Consider the following 24,577-nt stretch of genomic DNA (forward strand, 5'->3'; position numbering starts at 1 on the left):
CCTATTTACATTTAGGATACATTTGTTCCACATTTACACTACATTTACGAGAGCATAACCAGGACTTTACTTTTGCCCTAAACTCACACATTTCGCTATAATTACGCCTACAAATAAGATACTGACGAATTTTATACTATTTTGTATACGCACTTAAAATTTTTGGTCTTAAAGATTGCATTAAATTTGACGAAATTCTATCTTCTTATGGCAGTTTATGATTTTTTTTTGCCAAAACTTAAAAATTTTGATACGTTTTGTGTAAACTCCTTTCTCAACAATCCCTAGAAAAATTTGTCCGTACAAACTCAATTAAAATCCATAAATTTTGCTTCACCTATACTAAAAATTTAAGGCGTTGGTTTTGTTTTGCAAACTAATTTTTGGACTATTTTCATTTATTACGCCCACCACCGAAGGATGGGGGTATATTCATCCGTTTGCAACACATCGAAATATCCATTAACGACCCTATAAAGTACATATTTTCTTGATCAGCGTAAAAATCTAAGACGATCTAGCCATGTCCGTCCGTCTGTCTGTTAAAATTACGCTACAGTCTTTAAAAATAGAGCTATTGAGCTGAAACTTTGCACAGATTCTTTTTTTTGTCCATAAGCTGATTAAGTTTGAAGATGGGCTATATCGGACTATATCTTGATATAGACCGAATCGTCGGTCCAATCTCTCGATTAAGGGTTTATTGTCCAATGTCGCCAAAATTTAGGATAGTGTGTTGTGTTACGTCTTTCGACATCCTTCGTCAATTTGGCTGAGATCCAGATTTGAATATATGGCTGCCATATAGACCGATCTCTCGATTTAAGGTTTTGGGGCCATAAAAGGCGAATTCAATGTCCGATTACGCCGAAATTTGGGACAGTGAGTTGCGTTAGGCTCTTCGACATTTTTCTACAACTTGGCCCAAATCGGTACAGATTTGGATATAGCTTTCTTAAAGATCGATATCTCGATTTAAAGTCTTGGCGCATTTATAATCCGATTTCACTGAAATTTTACATATTGACTTATATTATGCTTTTCGACATCCGTGTCGTATATGTTTCAGCCCAATGCTATACATAATTGAAGAATGACTTATACTTATTAGGTCCAAATCGGAACATGTTTCGATATAGCTGCTATGAGGCATAAGGTATGCATTTTTCATTGAATTTTGACGAATGGTGGTTTACATATATACCCGAGGTGGTGGGTATTCAAAGTTCGGCCCGGCCAAACATAACGCCTTTTTACTTGTTTTTATATCTTAAGGCCAACAAAGCTACAAAGCGGGGAAAATTTTATAGAGTTGCAATCTAATATTGGTTCAGAATTTCTCTAGTAATTTTGTGTTGGGTACACGTTTAACAATACTACGTTCATTTCAGATGTTAAAAACGTTGATTTTGTTTTTCACATCACTGTATGTCAAAACGTTTTAGTTATGCACTTCGAGAACTAATATAAGCGAGAACTGCCTTTCTAGTTGATAAAAAAATACGAATTCTTTAACCAAAAAAAAAAAAAAAAACAAGTAAGAGCGTGCTATGTTCGGCCGGGCCGAATCTTATATACCCTCCACCATGGATCGAATTTGTCGAGTTCTTTTCCCGGCATCTCTTCTTAGGCAAAAAAAGGATATAAGAAAAGTTTTGCTCTGCTATTAGACCGATATCAATATATGGTCCGGTTTGGACCACAATTAAATTATATGTTGGAGACCTGTGTAAAATGTCAGCCAATTTGAATAAGAATTGCGCCCTTTGGGGGCTCAAGAAGTAAAATAGAGAGATCGATTTATATGGGAGCTGAATCGGGCTATAGAGCGATTCAGACCATAATACACACGTATGTTGATGGTCATGAGAGAATCCGCCTTACAAAATTTCAGCCAAATCGGATAGGAATTGCGCCCTCTAGAAGCTCAAGAAGTCAAGTCCCCAGATCAGGTTATGAACCGATTTAAACCATACTTGGGACAGTTGTTGGAGTTCATAACAAAATACTTCGTGCAAAAATTCATTCAAATCGGATAAGAATTGCGCCCTCTAGAGGCTCAAGAAGTCAAGACCCAAGATCGGTTTATATGGCAGCTATATCAGGTTATGGACCGATTTCAACCATACTTAGCACAGTTGTTGGATATCATAGGAAAACACGTCGTGCAAAATTTCATTCCAATCGGATAAGAATTGCGCACTCTAGAGGCTCAAGAAGTCAAGACCCAAGATCGGTTTATATGACAGCTATATCAAAACGTGGACCGATATGGCTCATTTACAATACCAACCGACCTACACTAATAGGAAGTATTTGTGCAAAATTTCAAGCGGCTAGCGTTACTCCTTCGGAAGTTAGCGTGCTTTCGACAGACAGACGGACGGACATGGCTAGATCGACATAAAATGTCGCGACGATCAAGGGGTCTCAGACGAATATTTCGAGTAGTTACAAACAGAATGACGAAATTAGTATACCCCCCATCCTATGGTGGAGGGTATAAAAACAACTTCACATACGCGCTTTTGTTTAGTCGCTCCAGTTTTAGACCTTAGATTAATTTTCTTAATACAATAAACTAAAATTAATTTATACAACAAAAAATAAAATAATTTTTGGTATAAGTGAAAAATTCAATTTTTATGGAAGGAAATAAGTAAAGAAAAACTAGTTGAAACCCCGAATAACATTTTATACATCAAGAATAAGAGGAATTATTAGTATAAAAAACTGCCACCAATTCTGCAAGAATTTATCGCAAAAGTACATGTACTTTTATCGTAAACAAAATCCAACGTTTTTCAGAAACGAAGTTTACATGGCGAAAATTTCTTTTATGTGTACCAACTACCATCGTATTTCATACTACCATGTTACGAGAAGTGGGAGCACATTAAAGTTACTGATCTAATTAACGCCTCGATGTGTACGTTTGCCTTCTTGCTTTTTCAAAGTAGGTTATTATGTATTTTCTTTCTTACATATATATCGTTTACTTACACAAAACTAATAGCAAATGGTATATGCCTTATAGCTACACGCAAACAAATAAAACGTTAAGACATTTTTACGAGAAACAAAATACTTGTATTACGAAAGTTAAAAACCCCTTATCATATCAAATGGTAACCATAAACGTAGCATTATGGAATGTAACTAACTTCGTTTATTGTAAACCCTTTAGAGTCTTCGCCTACGTTTAAAGTACCTTTTTTTTGTTGTAAAACCAACAACTTTTTAATGACAAAAGTGTTTCAATAGTCGCAAACAATTATTCGTTTAAAGGACCAATAATTATTCCCTTGTGCCTCTCCAACTATAGAGAGGGAGAGGATGAGTATTTAAACGTATAGACCAGTGAGAGATAAATAGTGATGGGCGGATGGTAAACTCGGAAATTGAAAATTTCTAAAGTTTCGCCATAGGCTAATCACTTTGCGCTCTTCCCTAACGGATATATTTTTTGGACGCCCAGGCCGAGGCTTTGAAGTTAAATGCCGGTTTCTTAGTAATTAATTATTATGCGCTGGACAGAAGAATACGTTCTTCTAACTGTTCCACCAATATTTCTAAAGCTTTGTCCTTCTTTCCACAATTTTATAATTATTTTTCTTTCAGATATGCATATTTCCTTTCCTTTAGTTTCCATGTTTCCAAATTTATTATTTTTTTAAAAAAACACGTGTAACTATAACTTGTTATGATAATGAACTGAAACTGATCAAAAATAAGAACAAGCATCATAAAAAGTAACGGTACTTTCGAAGTAAACAAAGTGAACGCAGACTTTTTGGTTGTCATAGTTTCTTCTTATGAGACAAAAGTACCGTTAGAACAAAAAAGGAAAAGCAAACTTGTATTTTTGTTTTCTAATTTAAGAAATGTAAAGAAACAACATATACAACATAACTTAACTTTATTTATTTTTTATGTTGTTTTTTAATCATTAAAAAAGATATTGTCACATCAACGCAGACTTTATGGACTATGTATATATATGTATATATATATATATATATATATATATATATATATATATAGCACCTTCCATATCGGCAAATATTTGGCATAGCTCATATATATTTAAAAAAGCACGCCTTTAACTGTTTAACTGAAAAAAAATATATTTTTGTCACAAGTTCTTGCAAGAATTTATCGTAAAACAAGAAAAATCGTGCTTTTTTAAATACGTATGAGCTATATCCAGTTATTGACCGATATGAACGGTACTTGTCAGGCAAATCGTTAGCAAAGTTGTCATACTAAAACGAACTAATTTCAGGCAAATTGCGCCCTCTAGACGCTCAAGAAGTCAAGACCCAAGATAAGTTTATGTGGCATATGGCCCATTTACAATCCCAACCGACCTACACTTATAAAAGTACTTGTGAAAAATTTCAAGCGCCTAGCTTTACTGCTAGGCGTGCTTTCGACAGACGGACGTGGCTAGATCGACTTAAAATGTCATGACGATCAGCAATATACATACTTTATGGGGTCTTAGACGAATATTTCAAGGTGTAACAAACGGAATGACGAAATTTGTATTAAAATTAGAATAAAAACATCTAATTTTATCGTAAACAAAATTCCACATTTTTCAGAAAAGAAGTTTACTTGGCGAAAATATCTTTTATGTGAAACGAATTATTTGTTTCCGTGTAGATAAACGTACTTTCTAACAATGCACACAGTATTATAAGAAAAGCAAGTAAGGAAAGGCAGCTACTCTAAAAGTATAAATTGGGTGGTGTCATCAAATTGACGCTTTATCTTAACGTGAACTGATTTCAGCAGAGGTAGGTATTCAGGTGTTGTTCGCCTTGCCAAAACAGCATTTGTAGTGTGATTTTCAATTTTCTTAAACTTTACAAAAACATGCTTTTGAGTGCGAGATATCTGTTTTGGTGGACATGATTACTATGACGTCTTGTATGTTGCGTGTGTTTCGAAAATCTTGCCAACTCGATTACGAGGATTCTATAGTGTCCATGTTTAAGGAGTTATCGAACAAGATCTAAAGAGCTTGTCGATTAATCAAATTATATTTTTTTAAATTATTTTTTGAGATCTTATTATTCAAATATTTCTCATATATGTACGACAATATGAATTGTATATAGGCAAAACGAATGTGATTTATTTGATCTTCCTTGTTCAACGAAAGCCAAATATTGTTATCCCAATCGAATGAAATTTTGGCCAGGTAGCACCTATATGATCAAAAAAATGCAGACAAATGACGGATTCATTTCATTTGTTTTTAAGCTTTTGTAACACCCCAGCGATTAATCGATTAGACGTCCTAAATTATTAGATTTTTGTTCATTTGAAAATGTGTCATTTTTCATTGTACGATTATTTGAAAAGTCACGAATAATCGAATAACGATTAATTAAGTGTAAACCCTAAGAAGAACGTGTCAAGTAAATTGGAAATTTTGACCGAATTTTACCCGAATTTTTGCAAAACACCAAACGTTCAGTCCAAAAAAATGTGTTTTTACATATTGAGAGAACTAAAAATACATAACACATGCAGTCACATTTTCATTTTGGACATCGCTGTTCTAGATCAATCTGTAAAGAAAGTAAGTATCATGTTGTACGTTTTAGTACAAAATTTACGTATTTTAAAAACATCTCCCAGTCGCCCAAAATAGACTGTCAATGTGCACCTTTATCCAAAATTTCAGAGCTCTACTTCAATCTGTGAAGAAAGAACCATTTTGTGCGTTTAAGTACCTTAATGCACGAATATAAAAAAAATCTTCTGGTCACCCGAAACATACCGTCAAGGTATATGTGTATCCCAATTTGGAGAGCTTAAGGCCAATGTGACAGAAAGTACAATTTTTTACGTTTAGTACTGAAATATAAGAATTAAAAAAAAAAATCTGCTCGCCCGATAATACCGTTAAGGTGTAACTGTATTCCAATGTTGAGAGCTTTCGCTCAATCTGTGAATAATTAAAAAAAAAAATTTCGATTCGTGTAATATAAACTGTCAAGGTGTATCTGTTTCTAAAACTTAAGAGCTCTAGCTCAATCTGTAAAGAAAGTATTAGTTTGTATAGCTTAGTACAAAAATGTACGAATTAAAAAAAAAAAAACAAAAATCTAGTTGACCGATTAAAAATGTCGAGGTGTAACTGCATCACTATTTGGAGAACAGTAGCTCAATCTGCAAGGAAAGTATCATCTTGTATGTTTTTATCGGATATGATGAGAATATCGGACTGAAACGAAGTTTATTAAGATTGGAGTACATCTAACATCCAAACGTAAATGACTTTAAACGCTCCGAGCGAATTCGTAGACCAATAAATATCATATGGGATTCCGAAAAAGGCACTTATATTGTTATACTGTTAGTCAAGCGATATACATATACTATTTTCGTAGCATGGTATTTCACTAAAAGCTCTTTAATTGTCGAAAATAAATATTCAAAGGATAATGTTGTGCCAGATAAAATAAAAGAAGGCGCAGCGGAGCGGGCCCGGTTCAACTAGTCTTACTATAAAACTAATGGGCCCGGTTCAACTAGTCTTACTATAAAACTAGTCTTACTATAAAAACTTTCGATTATGCAACATCGAAAGTTTGTGTTCGTTTGTCTAAAAAACTGTGACCCCACTACCCAGGTGTAGTTTTTGTTTGTAATGGTGTTGCCTACAGAGAGTGGAAAAATGTTACTTTTCTTCCACCGTGCCAAGTCTACGATAAAGAAAAGAAAAATTAAATCAGCTGCTATCATTTCATAGGCACCTAAATCAAAATAACGGCATTCACTGGTTATTATGGAAGGAAAAAATTGCTGAAATGACACATATGAATATATGAACTTCTTCGTTTGAAAATGCAAAAAGTGTAACACTATGAGAAGGCGACATTTGTAAAATGTTGTCCCGTATAGGTGTAACATTTTTATTCAGAACGGAAATCACTACAAGATATCTGCACAAAAATATCTCATAGGGAAGCATTACAAAAGCAAGCAGTACAAAGTTAATGTCACCGACGATGAGTCTCTCCTTGAATCCATTAGTTACTTAAATTGTCCATAAAACAATTTGCAATATATTTATCCATTTCACAGTATAGAAGGATTTTGAGAATTTTTCGATTTCGAACCAAAGTGAGGTGATTAGCCCAAATCGAACGAACACATATACGGGAGCTTTATCCAAATCTGAACCGATTATTTTCAATGTCAATGGGCTTCGTCTCAAGGCCGAAAAAGATGTCTGTGCCACATTTGATGACGATCAGATGAATATTTCGACCCGTACTTTGTACACAAATTAATGAGGACAGACAAACGGACATAGCTAAATCGAATCACAATGTGATTATGAGTCGATCCATATTGTTATCAATGGGTCTAGCTCTCTTCCTTCTGAGTGTTACAAACAAATGCACTAAGTTATAATACCCTGTACCACAGTTGTGGTATAGGGTATAAACATTGCGCAATTTTTTTTTTTAATATTTGCATTTGCATACTTTGGGATGCGTTTGATTTTTGGGTCGTTTTACATAATGCAAAAACACCCAAAATTTGGGTTATATTTTCCTATTCAATTTGGGACGAATATGATTGGCGCCCACTGCCATGGCGGCATCATAGACATTGACCAATGAACGAAAAAGGAGAAACAAATCACTGAACAAACTAGTTCTGTGGTTTAAAAATTAATAATGTGAGCTGAAACATTGCACAGATAATTATTTTAATCATAGGCAGGTTATGTTAGAAATTGAAATACCTCGGACTGTATCCTGATACAGCTCTGCAATTAGACCGATAATCCGATTTCGCTTAGTTGCATTTGACCCTTCGACGAATGATCCAAATCGGCAAGTATTTTCATACAGCTACCATTCTTTCCCTCAAGGTCTTAGACCAAAAAAACTCACATTTATTATCCGATTGTGTTAAAATGTGGTACTGTGGCCTATATCGAACCATATTTGGGCAAAGCTGCCTTTAATATGCTTGAGCTGAAACATGAATCTGACAGCACTCATTTATATGTAAGAAATTTACCGCTGCTCATCAATGGAATATTCATGGGCACATTTGCATTTTTACACCCACCACCACAGGATGGGGAACACTATTCCAGTCATTCGGTTTGTAAAGCCTCGAAATATTGATTTGCGACCCCGTAAGGTATATATATTCTTGATCGTCTTGACATTCTAAGTTCATCTAGCCATGTCCGTCCGTCTGTAGAAATCACGACAGCGGCCGAAGGCGTAAAGCTAGTCGCTTGAAATTTTTAACACTTCTTATTTGTGTGGGTCGTTGGGGATTGCACATGCGCCATATCTGTTCAGATTTGGACATAGCTTCCACATAAACGATATCCTGATTTGTTTTTTTGAATCCCTGCAATCGTTACCCGACTTGGCTCAAATATTGCACGGAATGATTTGTTATGACTTCCAACTACTACTACTAACTAACATTCACTAAGGAACAGGGGATACTTCTCTAATATCAATGAGTGCAGTTCGATTAAACTTTAGGCTCAATGATGAGGGGCCTCCTTTTTTATGCCGAGTCTGACCGGCGTGCCGCACAGCGACTCCACTTGGTAGAGAAGTTTTAATACTGCAGGATACCTCGAAACCATAATTAAGGTTATCCCTTTAATTATGGAAATTTTTTTGCTGATGTTCACACCGGGATTTGTACCCAGGCGTTCGGCGTCATAAGTGAACATGATGACCTCTGCGCTACGGTGGCCTCCAACAGCCATGTCGAATACGGTTCGAACCGATCTCCTGATTTGACGGCGCGCCGCGGCGTAGCCCAAAAGCGATTTTTTAAAGTGTCAGAGAGTCCAAATGAATGTCGCAAAACCCAAATTTTGGGTTTGGAAATTGTGACATTTACGCATTCCACGGCACGATCCGCATCCTTTGGGTGTGGCCACACTAATTCGTGAAAAACATATCATGTCAATCCTGGTAATTTATCCAGATCTTCGGTGTCCAGGATAGATGTTATTTTCATACAAATTTCATTGCACTGCATTATATATTGTACTAAAATAAAACACAGTTATTGTATGTCTTTGGGTGCGACTCTTTACTTTGCCGTTTCAGTGCCGAAAAAATAGAAATGATAACCCAAGGTAGAACTCCTTCTGACTGCTAGTGCTAGACACACACACAGAAGGTGTTCCAAAGTCTCTTCTTCTTCGATGTCCTCACCGCTTCTGCAAAAGTCGTTGCTGGTAACCTTCAGTCTGTCAGCGTGTTTTCCGATTAGACAGCGACCTGTCATGACGGGCACAATGACTGCGACGTCTGTTCTACCCAGCGACAGCAAAGTGGTAGACCATTTCAAGTCCAAATTAGGCCACATAGTTTTTAAATGCTCACAGCCGCTCCTTTGTAAAATCTATCATTCGTTGCCCTTCGAGCCTGATCCTGAAAACTTAGCTTATATGTCGCTAGAGGCATACCCACTGACACATTGTCCAAGGGCATTAGTTGTAGCATTAAATTCAGTGCATCAGATGGTGTCGTCTTCAGTGCGGCTGTGATGCACAAACAAGCCATCCTTTAGATCCGGTTGACAATTGAACTATAGGTGGGATTGTGAAGAGCCGTCCACCAGACTACAACACCATATAGCATTATAGGTCTGGCAACTACAGTATAAACCCAGTGCATGACTCGCGGCTTTTCTGCAGGTTTATAGGTCAACACTTGTCCTTTTTGCCCTTTCCAAAATGTTGGACTTGAACTTCAATTTCCTTTTCAGCAAAACACCCAGGTATTTGGCGTTTTTTGTAAATGGAACATTCTCTTCTCCCAAGGAAAAAGGTGTCACTGTAGATAACTCGTATCTACTGCAGAAAAGAACTACTTCTGTCTTGCACAGATAAACGCCTAGACCACTTTCGGTGGCCCACTTCGTTGTTGAACGTAGAGATTCCTGAAGTATATTTCTTAGAGAGCTGGAAAACATTCCCTTTACCGCAATCACCACGTCATCAGCATATACGTCCACTTTTACTTCCAGAGACGATAATATATTGTTAATGGCTATATTCCAAAATAGAGGAGATACTTCACCTCTTTGATCCCAAGACTGCCGTAATGCATGTTTTAGTTAGTAAGTTATTAATAAACTTTCTTACGGTAATGTTGATGACTAGAAACTCCAGCTCCTTCATGATTGACGTCAGTTATGCTTTATTGAAAGCATCTTCAATGTCAAGAAATGCTACCATTGTGTATGGCTTGGAGCCGACTAGGTTGTTAAGGACTGTTTCAGTGAACTTGCCTTTACTATATGCATGCTGCTGCAGGGACTGGCGATCTCCGGAGATATTTGCCCTAAGATTAGTTTCTATGTTTTCTCTCCAGAGTCTTGAGCATAAAGGATGACAAACTAATAGGACGAAAATCTCTCGTCTTCTTGTGGTAAGATTTTCCTGTTTTCGGAATGAAAATGACCTTCGTGTCCCTCCATCCCAGAGGCCTCAGATGTATCCTCCACGGAGCTACCGAATTCCACCCAGGATTTGTTCTGAGCCTTTCTCAGCTTGCCTTTATACTTTCTTAGCTCAGCCGTATAGTTCTGCAGTCCTTCCTTTGACCAACCAGTTCTGGGGTCTACCATGGCGGTCGCTGTTTGCCCCTTCGCTTGGCACTAGGACATGCTTCGTGATCCGCTTGACCTCTTCCTTTTCTGGTCTAGAAGAGTTAGTCGTGCAGAATTTGTGCTGAAATTTATCCCAATTCACCTTTCTTCTGTTAAGCCGAGGGACCACTTCTGCAGTATTTTCTCCAAGGCTGAAACTAATACAACGATGATCAGAGAATCTGTGGTCATCCAACACTTCCCAGTCGCATATTCTTCCACTTATATCTTCCGGTACAAAGGTAATATCTAGTACCTCCTGCCTGTTCCTGGTAATAAAGGTCGGTTTATCCCCTTTATTACAAATCGCCAGATTGCAAATTATAATATATTCGATTAGCGGCTCACCCCTTCCGTTGACATCCGAACTTCCCCACATCTGGTGATGTGCATTAGTATCAGTTCCTACAATGAGGCTCTTTTAGAAATATTCCTCATTTTTAAAAACTGGTGTAGCATTGGATATTGGGTTTGTTTTATTTAGTTTTCATCACTAAAAGTGAGTCCGGCTAATAAAGTAGCCAAAATCATCAATTCGCACAAATAGCCATCGGACTTAAGAACAAATCCTATTGACTTATTTAACGACGCTAGCCAATTAAATGAGTTTTTAAGAATTTAATGTATTGCAATACATTAACGTACCAAACAATGAGAGACTATTTGAGTCTCTAATGGCCATGTTTCAAAATATTTATAGGCGTCCACTCCAAATTCTTCCGTTTATCTGTGGTAGAGACTGAAACTGTCAAATTAAAAAAAAAAATTTGTTAACTATTTAAGTAACACCAAATATATTTATCTGCGTATCGTTAAGAGATCATTTTCCAAAGACTCGCAAAAATTCTCTTTGTTTTATCAGCAGATTTCAGCTATTCCCCCAACAACAAGCTTTCATAACTTTGTGTGAAGACGACTGTAAGTTTCCTAAACATTTTATATGAGGAAGAATCAAATTATTATTTTTCCGTTTAAAACAATCCTCCCTAATGTACATGTGTATGTATATATTACAAGACGATTCTATAACTCATTAATCGTTTAGCAAAATAGTTATTGATAATTAGCTAGGCCAATGAATACAATACTTACCAAATCGATGACTGTCAAAGTCTTCATTGTTTACTTCATTGTATGCCCTCAACAGGGCACTGGTAGTAATGGCGGGATCTAATGTTGATGGCAACTTGCTTTGGCGACCACGTCGTGTATTTCCGTTCCAATTGGTAAATGTCCGCGCCACGGCCGCACTGAAAATGCAACGACAACACCATAGTAAGAAACTGGGAAATAATTTTTTCAAATGCATTGTAAGAAGCCAATTAGAGATACAATGCTAAAAACACGATCTAACTCATATATTTGTATTTTATGTGTCATTTCATGATTTGTATACCCTACACCACTACTGTGGTACAGGGTATTATAACATAGTGAATTTGTTTGTAACACCCAGAAGGCAGACAGATAGATCCATTGATAAGCATACCGATCACTCAGAATCTCTTTCTGATTCGATTAAGCTATGTCCAGGTAGCACTTTCATTCCGATCGTCTTCAAATTTGGCACATTCATTTTTGTTGGCGTAGAAACGAAGCCTATTGAAATTGGAAAAAAATCGGTTCAGGTTTGGATATGACTTCCATATGTATGTTCGTCCGATTTACAGTAATAATGCAATGAAATGTTAACCGATTCTCTCGAAATTTGGTAGAAATGATTTTCGTATGACTCTCGGCATTATTGGCGAATTTCATAGGATTCGATTCTTATATATATCGCTCGATTTTCACTCCTAGAGCCATTGCAAGCGCATTTGTTGACCAGTCTTACCAAAAATGTGTACAACGCTTTCCTCGATGACTTTCACAATATTTATGGAGTTTGGTCGAAATCGGTTCAGATTTATATATAGCTCCCATATATATTTTCGTCCGATTTTAAATAATACTCAATAAAATTAATAATTTGTGAACCGATCTTCACAAAATTTGGCACGAAAGTTTCTCTTTTAACTCTTCCGACGACTGATGAATTTCATAGAAATTTGTTCAGTTTTAGATATATCTTCCATTTATATGCATCCCCGATTTTCATGTTTAAAGCGTTTGCACACTCATTTATCACTTGATCTTCTCAAAAATTTGCACAACGATTTACTCTATGGCTCCTTCATTATGTAGGGATTTTGAGAGAAATTCCACATATAAAATTTAGGCGAACTTTGACCAAACTTGTTTCATAATTTTTATCCAAAATATCTACATATACAAATAGAGTTAACCATTAGATCGAACTAATGGGCCTCGGCTATAAAAAAAGGTCCCGCTGGGTACTTGGACCCAAATTTAAATACCATATTCGTTTTCTGGTCATTTGATACCCTTATTGTGCCCATCGGACCAGTATCGGATGTGGGTGGCGTTTTTGGGGTAAGGGGGAGAGTCCGCCTCCACCCGATATCTAAAAATTATATAGCCTATGATTCCTTTCAGACGAACGTACACAATCTATGAAATTTTTAGACTCAAATTTGAATACCATATTCGTATTCTACTCTCCAATACATTTCATTTGATACTTATATTGTCCCGACCGGTCCACTTTTGATTTTGGGTGGTGTTTTTAGGGTAGCGGTGGAGGGTCCGCTCCTTTCCGTTGTCAATAAATTATAAAACCTATTCCTACTTCCTGACCATATTCGTAATCTACTCCCGAATACATTTCATTTGAGTCCCATATTGTCATGATCGTCAAATAAACCTATTTTAAGGGGTTTTGGGGCTGGGGCGGCCCCCAGGGTACTTGGACCCAACTTTTATCACGACACACGTACTCTTCTCTTGAATACCTTTCATTTGAATTCCAAATTGTCCCGATCGGTTCACTTTTATTTTTGGGTAGTACTTTTGGGATAAAGGGGAGGGTCCGCCTCCCCCTCCCGCCCGATATCAAAAAATTATATAGCTTTGTTTGTTCTAGCCTATGTTTTCTTTCAACCTACACAATCTGAGAAAAATTCAAGATAATCGGTTCAGCCGTTTTTGAGTCTATGCGGAAAAACAAACAAACCGACAAACAAACACAAATACAAATTAAATTTTTTTTATATATAAAGGCTGGTACTATATTCGTATAAGTAATGAGGGAATGTCCTACTGAATGAAATCAGCAAGTTTTTTTGCTTCAAAATCTATTATCTAAAAAAAGTAATCACGAAAAAATGTTGCGAAAAACGAACATAGTACCAGCCATAAGATGAAAGGGAATAAATGGCCTTTTGCCGATTTAATGGTGAATGGTTGTTTTTGAACAAACAAAATTTGTTAAATAAATGCTCCTAATGTGAATATAAAATCAATAGTTTGAGAATTTGACATATTTTGTGCAAAAATCATAAATCAAGTTGGATAAAATATTTGATTGATCTGATCGTATCTTAAGAACAACTGTGGCATTATGAACGATCCTGCTCATAAAAAATCAGTTTGCATACTCACAAACCTTACATCTGCTTCTTCTTTTTTGATCTCATTATGTCAAAGAGTTGCTTTGATTGAAAAATTGTTTGAAATTTTAATGAAATTGTCACCCAAGGTGTAATTAGTGTACTTCACTTTTCGATATCCAAAGGCGGCGAAATCTAACAATATTAATAGGATCTCAAATAAAAGGATTGAGGGTAAATTACGAATGTTGTATAGTGTGTGGCTAACCTCCCACTCAAAAAAAAAAAAAAACAACAACCCAAAACAGGACATATTGGCCTGCCGAAACAATACGGGAATAATATGAAAGGTGTTTGATAGTAAATAGATTACGAATGTGATACAAATATTGGATGAGCGGCCACCCAAGTATCAGGACCCATCGCGATGATATGGAACGGCAATGATTAATAGGCTTTTTCATTTTTTTTAAGCATCGAAATGGGGGTAATATGGGTTTCAAAAAAAAAAAAAAGATATTTTGGAGGAGAATTCGCGGGACCGACCGTCATCCCCACAATTTCAACTGATTGAGGCAATATGGGACTCGAATGAGTTGTGAACGATCCTGTTCAGTCAATCAGTGCAGTATTTTTGTTTATGTTAGAGGGTGTGCCATCTCTTATTAATTTTCTTCTTTGAAAATCAAGTTTGGTTTGGTTGGACTCAAAGACTTTACATCTTCTTCTCATTTGTTTAGTTTGATAGTTTGTGTGTTGGTATGTTACATTAAGACTCAAAAACGGCTAACTCGATTTTAATGAAATTGACACAGAATTCAGGCCAAAACCCAAGGTGTAAATAGTGCAAAGCGTATTAAATAAAGAGGCTTGAGCGTAATATAGGACTAAAAAAAATATTTTGAAAGAGAATTCGGAATTGCAAAATCTTCTTCCGTATAAATGTAAGTGATAGAAGAGTACGAATCATGCTCCCAAATTTAGAACAACGTTGATCCAGTGAGGTTTTATGGGACTTTAAAACTTTTGTATTGGATATAGTGTGTATTTGAACAACACAAACGATACACTAATAAAGTGACGTAGATCGGAGAAAGATCCATGGCTCCAGGCACCAGCTTCATCACATTTAAGGAAACATTCAATTTTAAGTAGTCACTTTAGGGTCACATCGGGTCAGTTAGTCAAAATATAAAATTCATATATAATTGAATTTTAATTAATATATTGATCTAAAAGTATAAAGTCTCTGCTAAATGTTGTTAATAAACGATAACATACATTATTCTGTTAACATCAACACAACTCTTTTCATTTATAAGCTAGTGGAAGTTCGCACATAGGTTTCACGGCTTTAGACAAAAAATTTTAAAAGTTTTGGGTTGTTTACACACAAATTTAAGATTGTTGTTGGTAATCATGGAGTAAAATTGTGTAGTTTCACTACACAAAATTCGCTTGAAATGGCCAAAATATACACTAAACTCGAAAGACACTTCCATTTTGAGTACCGAGATTTCAAAATTATTTGCTCGCACTATAAGTAGATTAAAGACATTTCTTTTTATCCCACAAAAGTATCATATATTTCAATCGAAAATTGTGTAAAAATGAAGTGTTCGCCAAGCAGGATTCACCTATATATAGGTCTGTCTCCGAAAGGTCACATTTGTTATTAAAATTTCCCAAAATTTTTTTTTAATTTCTATACAAATTTCAATTGCAATGCGAGCCAAATCGTATTACAAATGTTTTTGCCATTTAAATTGGGAGATAGGTCTTTTTACATATTGGGTTGCCCAAAAAGTAATAGTCGGTAATATAGTAGTAATATAGTCGGCGTTGGCAAATTTTTTCAACGGCTTGTGACTCTGTAATTGCATTCTTTCTTCTGTCAGTTATCAGCTGTTACTTTTAGCTTGCTTTAAATTTTGTTTACATTTGTTTGTTTGGCGTCAATTTTAATATGGGTACCACATGTATTGAAAGAAATTCATTTAACAAACCGAATCAACGCTTGTGATATGCACCTTAAACGCAATGAATTCGATCCGTTTTTAAAACGAATCATAACTGGAGATGAAAAATGGATTGCTTACAACAACGTTAGTCGAAAACGATCATGGTCCAAGCATGGTGAACCAGCTCAAACCACTTCAAAGGCTGATATCCACCAAAAGAAGGTTATGCTGTCTGTTTGGTGGGATTGGAAGGGTGTGGTATATTTTGAGCTGCAACCAAACGATAAATTTGGATGTTTACTGTCAACAATTAGATAAATTGAATACAGCCATCAAGGAGAAGCGGCCAGAATTGGTCAATCGTAATTCCACCAGGACAACGCTAGACCGCACACATCTTTGGTCACTCGCCAAAAACTGAGTGAGCTTGGCTGGGAACTTTTGATGCATCCACCATATAGCCCTGACCTTGCACCATCAGACTACCATTTATTTCGATCTTTGCAGAACTCCTTAAATGGTAAAACTTTCGGCAATGATGAGGCTATAAAATCGCACTTGGTTCAGTTTTTTGCAGATAAAGGCCAGAAGTTCTATGAGCGTGGAATACTAAATTTGCCAGGAAGATGGCAAAAGGTTATCGAACAAAATGACAATTATATATTTGATTTAATTTCATTCTAAGTTTTATTAAAAATGCATTCAATTTTTGTTAAAAAATCCGCAATTACTTTTCGGGCAACCCAATATTTACATTGTGTAAGTTGCTAAATTTAACCGTAATCGATTAAACTCGATCACATGATAATCCGTCATTTTTGGATACATTTAATTTGGATATCATAATAGACGACAATTATAAAGATTAAAAAATATATTCATTGTGGAGTGTATCCATAGTTCGACAAGGCCAAGGTTCCTCCCCAAGGTAGCCATCTCGGCCCGATTTTGTTTTGTCTTTTCATTAATGATTTACCTAACATAATACAGCATTCTAATATTTTTTTGTTTGCCGATGATACGAAAATTTTTAGGTTGTTTAATGACCTAGATGATCAGTGTTATCTCCAATCCAATCTTGATCTCTTTTATGAATGGCGCAAAATTAATGTTAGGCAACTGAATAATTCCAGATGCAAAATAATGCGTTTTTCAAGACGAAATCCTTTTATCAAAAATTATTTTATCGGATCCGATGAGCTTGAATCAGTCGGTTCATCATTTGGTCGATTAATATTAAACGTACGAAACAGGTCTACCGGAAACATACCTTGGATATGGGGCATTGTTTGGCCCCAGACAATCCATTGGGTCCGTTAGTGCATCACCGGATAGATATTTTAAACCTTTGGCGGCACTACATCTGGTTGAAGGTTGATTTTCATTATGAAAGCTTGGCCATAGCGATGCATGTGTTGTTTGTGAATTTAAGACAATAATACAAAATAGCGCAAGAATCTGCAAAGAAAAAGAGATATAATAAAAAAATTAAAATGTGTGGTAAGTAAAACAAGAAAAATTGGTTATGCTTGACATATTTTATCGGTTATTTTAGTTCAAACTACTTCTTTGGCCACTGTTGACCTTGCATACTAGAAAAAGAGGAAGAAAAGAAAACAAATGAAAATTAAGAAAATTTGCTTGGGGGTTTTTGGGTGCACAAAAAGACATGCAACGTTACATTTGAAGATTTTCTGTAGCAGCTTACCACTTCTTAGACCAAATCCCTGGCTCGACCAACTGATAAACAGTTGTTGGTTGCCAACTGATAACCAATTGTTGGGATTGCTAGCTCTGTTAAATTGGCAGCCCAATGTGGAATAAACTTTACTACATAAGCAAAAACAGTTTTTCTTAAAATATGTAAACTTTTTCGGCGTTACCTTAATATAAATTAAATAACAGCTTAAGGTGATATAAAAACTTTTTTCTATTGATGCAACATTGTTCTGCATTCAAGTCGACGATTTGTTTCCTCTTCCAAACAAATTACATTGAATTGTGTAGCAGACTTTAATAAAAAATTTTAGGGAGGGCGAATACTATTATTCAGATTGTCAGGGAATTATTCGAAATTATCACTATGCAACTAACGACATGTACTAGGTCTTAGCATAAAGTCAAAATTGTTAAGAAATTCATTGTAATTCCAAAGACTGTGTGCGTGTGATAAAAGAATTTCGGGTAGTATGGCATATATGTGTGACACCGACGTTTGGCTTAATTGGCAGCACCTGAGGGCTGCAAAGAGAAGCGTAAGTTGCCAAATTTTCTATTTTTGCCGAAATCTGTGTCAAGCAATAATGTCAGAATTTTACTACTAATTGATCACAATAGTTAATGATATGGCAAATTCGGAATAAATCCAAAAATGCAAATTCATACAAAAATGTCCCATAAGTTACAGAGCCTGGAGCATAAATTTTTTGTCTTTTATATAAAACCATAATGAATCTAAGCAATCTAAAATTGAGTACAGAAGGCTAACCTGAACAAATTTAAGAAAGTCTCTTTCACCAAATTTTAAATTTATGGACAATTAATAATTATGAGTTTCCATTATTTTATTAATAAAAAATCAATTTTAATTGACTTGGATTCCTTTAAGCCCAAACAAAAAGCACATCTGGTTTGGATATCTTTTTGGTAATTGGAGCTCTTTTTGAAACCCCATCTATTGAAAATGATCAGAAATCTACTATGATTGATGACACAAAAATGATTCCGCTAGATTTGTTTTTTCGATTTTCACAAAAACTAAGACAAACCAAGTGAAATAAAAGAGATTTTTTGGAACAAAACTATATAGATTAAGTAAAAAATATTTTTACACCTAAAATGTAGTCGTTTGAATTGGTACCACCTTGTGCCAGCTTCCCTGTATATATGTATCTTTGAGAGTTTTAGCCAAACTTCAAACTGAAAAGGCAAAATAATATTTAGCTAATATATTTGCAGTGCTTGGGGCCCTGGTTGCCGAGTTGGTAGCGTGCCCCGTCGTGGGTTCGATTCCGACTAAAGGCCTTGGTCTGTCGCTATTGTGGTATCACAATGGACTTAAAATTGTCTAAGTGAGTCTGTAAAGGACTGCCAATCTTACCTAACCTAACCTATTTGGAGTGCTAACCTATCTACTGAGCACAAGAAACTAAACTACAAATACAATGTTCTGATAATACACAAATTGTTTTGCCATTAGAGTACACATAGTGTGTTGTTTCAACAAATAATGTTATTTTTCTATTTTCAAATCTATTTTATAACCACCGCCTATGACGCCGAACGCCTGGGTTCAAATTCCTGGGTAAACATCAGAAGAATTTTCAGCGGTGATTATCCCCTTACTAATGCTGGCTACATTTGTGAGGTATCCTCCCATGTTAAAACTTCTCCACCACGTGGTGTCGCTATGCGGCACGCCTTTCGAACTTTGAGCCCCTAAATCTTGCCTGTGATAGGTTCTTCTAATGGCAGGGGCATATGACGTAGTCAGCCTTGAAATTAAGATGCTGGTTGAAACCGCTTCCGCAGTGCAAAAGAGAAATGGAAAATTTTGGATATCAACGAAAGGGGTGATCTGCTTATCGAATACATTATAAGCAGCAATTTGTCTCTTTGTAATAAATGACGATTTGACGGTGAAGGCCAGAAGACTGCCGCCAATAAACTTGGTAAGCCCGGGGAAGATGATGAGACGTTGGAGCATTTCCTTTGTCATTGCCCGGCTTTCGCGTCTAACAGATACCAGCACTTTCGTAGTGACGCTATACCAATAAGAATTATAAAGGATTTTGTAACCAGCACGGAATTCCTACCTTAGACTTTCTTTTTCGAGGTTACTTTTTAGTATTTAGAGTGCACAACAAGCTGATTACTGGCTTAGGTACATGTCTATCGTGGCATGGGGCGGATTAACATCCGCACACTCTTTTCAGCCCAACCTAACCTAACATTTTAATAAATTAAATTAACCGACCTTATTACCAGGAACAGGGTCAGATAATATAAGCGGAAGGATATATGACAGCTGCTCTTGTCATTTTTACATTAGTTTCAGCCTTGGAGAAAATAATGCAAAAGTGGTCCCTCGGGTTAACAAAAAAAAGGCGGATTGGGATAAATTCCGTCACACATTCTGCATTCTGGTTGGTCTAAGGAAGGGCTGCAACAGGCTCTTTAACGGGACGCCTATAAGGCTGAGTTGAGAAAGGCTCAGAACAAATCCAGGTTGGGATTCAGCAGCTCCGTGGGGATATATCTGAGGCCTCTAGGCTACGGACTACGGATATATTCAGAAGTCAGAGAATGTATGGACAATGTCTAGTGAGGAAACACTAAAACTGCTTGTCGATACACATTTCCCGGAAAACTCCACAACAGACAACGTGGCGCAAGAAGAGGTTGTCACTGGTATGCGCTTGTCGGAGATTATTGGAGAAATTGTGTCTGAGTCGAATTTTTTTTTGGGCGATAAAAAGTTTCGACTCCATTAAGTCGACAGGCCCTGATGATGTCTCACCGGTTGAAATACAAGCTGTGTCCGATAGAGTGGCTCCTTGGCTTAGGAAAATACACTCTGCTTGTGTCAGCATATCTTATATACTTGTGGAATGGAGAGACACAAAGGTCATTTTCATTCCGAACACAGGGAAACCTTACCACAAGAAGGCGAAAGATGTTCATCCTATTAGTCTGTCCTCATTTATGCTGAAAACTCTAGGGAGGGTGATAGGAACATATCTTAGGGCAAAGAACCCTGGAAAAATTGGAAAAAGTCTTTATCTTATTATCACTTGATCTCAGCGGTACAAAATGTTCAAGATATTTGTAGAGGAGAATAAGCTTGTCAGGAAGTGTACTGTCTCCTCTACTATGGCATATAGCCACTAAAGTGGTCGCGTATGCTGGTGACGTTGTTATTGGGGTTAGGAAAAGTTTCCCATCACTCTTAGAGATATACTTTAGAAAGCTCTACGTGCGTCAGAGAAGTGGGTAGCCGAAAGTGGTCTAGGCGTAAATCCGTGCAAGACAGAAGAAGTTAGTTCGAGCAGGAGATACAAGATACCTATCACCTTGGGAAGAGAAAATGTTCCATTTACTGAAAGCGCAAAACATCTGAATGTTTTGCTGGAAAGAAAATTGAACTTTAAATCCAACATTTTGGAAAGGGAAAGAAATGCAACTCTTGCCATATACACCTGCAAGAGAGCCATTGCCAAAAGTTGGGGGTTTAAACCGCGCGTCATGCATTGGGTATATACTGCAGCTTTCAGACCTATAATGCTATATAGTGTTGTCGTCTGGTGAACGGCGCTCCCAAAGTCCACCTGCTATTCTTACTACAAAAAATACCAGGGAAGAGGGTGGAAGTTCCCACATTCTGGCCATTCTTTTAAATTGCTCGAAATCTTTTAATTTTAGGTGTATATTGTCTTCGGCAATACTACTGACAAGGAGGAATATGTTTATCGAACCTTTTAACCCTCAAGGGTTTCACTAAGGAGGTCTTTAAGGTCCGTTTAAAAAAGAGCTCAAAACTCTTTTAAAGTCTTTCTGCAAAGATGTTCGCCATCCTACACTGAAAGCTAATAAACACCTAAGGTTATCAACAAACAATTTTCACATGTGTTCAAAGTACGTTTGAACATGAAGTCATGTGCACCCATGTGCAGACATGCGTTCACGTATGCACATGACCCACTGTGCATAACGTTACATTGAAGTAAGTTCTTAATCGCTGATTCCGCCTTGACTTCATATTTGTTTACCTGGAATTGTTGCTTGTAGCTTGGAAAGTTGACCGTTTTCGCGGGGTCCAAGTGACAAGCAACAACCAAAAAAAGATCAGTCTCGTTTTAAATCTCAAACCCGCGCATCGTATTCTCTCCCCCTCAAAGTGAAAACCCAAGTGAAGTGAAAAGTAAAAAGTGAACATACATACAAACATATATAACTAGAGTGAACATTGCAACAATAAACTTTGAAACAGTGAACTAATATATTTAACATTTTAGATACAAAGTGACACAATAACAACCGACTCAAAAACCAAATCTACACTCGACCCACAATTGCAACATCACAACAACCATAAGTGCGGGACACAACATACAACACCAACTAATTCTAATATTGCAAACCCCCCACCTGTTAAATACAATGTCTATCTACGACAATCAACTATACTCATAATTTAAATTTTAATCTACTTACTACTGCTACTTAAATCTATGAATTGTGCTATCTAAACCTAAATATTTGCTACTTAAACACTACGATCTACTTATAACTAATGAATTTAAATAACATAGAAAAGAACATCACAATAAACAATCACCACCACATTTGAATTTTAAACATAAAACTTCCTATGTTTTATTTCGGAAGGCAAAACCCTTAGTTTGACCCCAAACAACATGTAATGCACAAATTTGTACTTTAATTTTCTTAAAAAGTTCTTATATCTACAAAAGCAGTCTATTTTGAAGCTTATAGAGAAATTGCAGAATCCGTCTAAAATGAAGTTTCGTGTTACTTCCATGGTGAAAATAGGGTACTAAATTTTTTGATATCTGAAGAGGGGGCGGACCCTCCCCCTTTTCAGAAACGCCAGATCTCGGAGAAATTTTGTGTGCTCTCATATAGTACCCTAACAATAAAAATTTGGTATCCAAATTACGGATGGGGTACCTAGAGGGGCTGCCCCACCCTAAAACCTACCAAACATATATTTAGACCAATCACGACAATATGGGATTCAAATGAGAGGTATTTAGGATAAGAAAACGTATCTGATATCCAATTGTCGGACCAAGGGCTAGGGGGACCACCCCAACCCCCAAAACACCCCTAAATCGGACATATTTACCGACCATGGCAATATGGGACTCAAATGAAAGGTATTTGCGAGTAAAATACGAATCTGATATCCAAATGTGGGACCACGTTTCTGGGGTTCCACCCCTGTCCCAAAACACCCCCAAACAGGACTTATTTACTGACCATGGGAATATGGGGCTTAAATAAAAGGTATTTGACTGCATAATACGAATCTGATATCCAAATATGGGACCAAGTGTTTGGGGGGCCGCCTCTCACCAAAAACATACCACAAAGGCGACAAATTTACGACTATAGCAATATGGGGCTCAAATGAAAGGTCTTTGGGAGTAAAGCACGAATTTGATATCAATATTCGGGAAAATTGTCTATGGGGCCACCCCACCCCCACAACACCACCCAAATAGTAAGTATTTTCTGACTATTGTAATATGAGGCTCAAATAAGCCATTAAGTCCTCAAGAACAGGCCTGAAAGTCAACGAATTGCAGATAGTCACAAAGTGGGGGTTGTGAATATTCTAAAATTATATGGTCCATTCTATACTTTAAAAGGTCTACCGATGTGTTGTCGCTGTCTAGAACAGACGTCTCGGTCATTGTGTTCGTCATATCAGGTCAATGTCAGATCGGTTAACATGCTGACAGACTGAATGCTGCAAATATCGATTTCGGCAGAAGATGCGAGGATTTCGAGGCAGAGGAGACTGTAGAACATCTGCCGTGCGTCTGTCCCGCACTGGCAGACAGAAGGAGTTTCACTTTAGGTTCTCAAATTGAGAGGTTCTCAAAAAAGAGAATAACTAGATGGTATCTTCCTTTTTATGTTCCCTTTATGGATTGCGGTTGAAGATTTGGATAAAACAATTTGGTTGGGCGAACTTCAAAAAACCCTGAGGAAAAAATCGTTTCAGAAAGCTTTGAAATTCCTCTGACGTTAAACAAGGATGCACTCTTTCCCCTCTGCTGTTTATAATGTATCGGAATGATTTGCATCATTTTCTCGGATGAGGTATGAATGACGAAACAAATACAGGGTAAGTGATGTACCCTGATGACATTATAATCCTTGCTGATCATAAAAGTGTGCTGCAGAAAATGAATATGCATAAGTCGAAAATATTAATACTTACGACATTGAAATATGGATGAGGACTGGAGATCAACATGGATATGTCGAAAATATTAATATTTCAGAAAAGGGGGAACGCTTTTAGTCCAATAATGCTGGAAGTACAATCAAAATCCCATATGTAGTATACGAATACTACTATGTTGGAGTAGTAATGACCCCAAAACTATCATTCACCATGCACATTGAAAGAAGAAATAATATGGCAAAATGTAGGAAAAATTCTACATGGAATATATTCCTCAAGAAAAGAAATGTGGCATTATCAGCTCAATGGAAGTTGTATCAAGCGGTATGTAGATCTATCCAAACGTATGGGGCACAAGTAAGGGAATTTTCAACCAGTAGGCAGACTCCAACGATTCTTCTTGAATCGAATACTCAAACTTTAAAATTTCACACCTAACTATTGCCTTAGAGACCAATGCAGAGGAAAGCCATTTCTACAGTCTTGAGCTGCGTACGGATTATCTTTTTAAATTTTTTTCAATTGAGTCAGAATAGATTGGCACACAAATTTCCCGA

At 36.6% G+C, this 24,577-nt stretch overlaps 1 protein-coding gene across 2 annotated transcripts in view; it reads right to left on the minus strand.

Moving 5' to 3' along the window:
• The window catches only part of LOC106091159 (uncharacterized), a 122,681-nt gene that overhangs the window by 12,369 nt on the left and 85,735 nt on the right, over positions 1-24,577 (minus strand). For both annotated transcript variants that reach the window (XM_059361269.1, XM_059361270.1), the window contains 2 exons: positions 17,352-17,539; positions 11,764-11,921 (listed from right to left, as the gene is read on the minus strand). In XM_059361269.1, coding sequence (XP_059217252.1) covers positions 11,764-11,921; positions 17,352-17,539 — 346 coding nt within the window. The remainder of the gene's footprint in view (positions 1-11,763; positions 11,922-17,351; positions 17,540-24,577) is intronic.

This window comes from Stomoxys calcitrans, chromosome 1 (genome assembly GCF_963082655.1).
Source record: "Stomoxys calcitrans chromosome 1, idStoCalc2.1, whole genome shotgun sequence".
Classification (NCBI taxonomy): Eukaryota; Metazoa; Arthropoda; class Insecta; order Diptera; family Muscidae; genus Stomoxys; species Stomoxys calcitrans.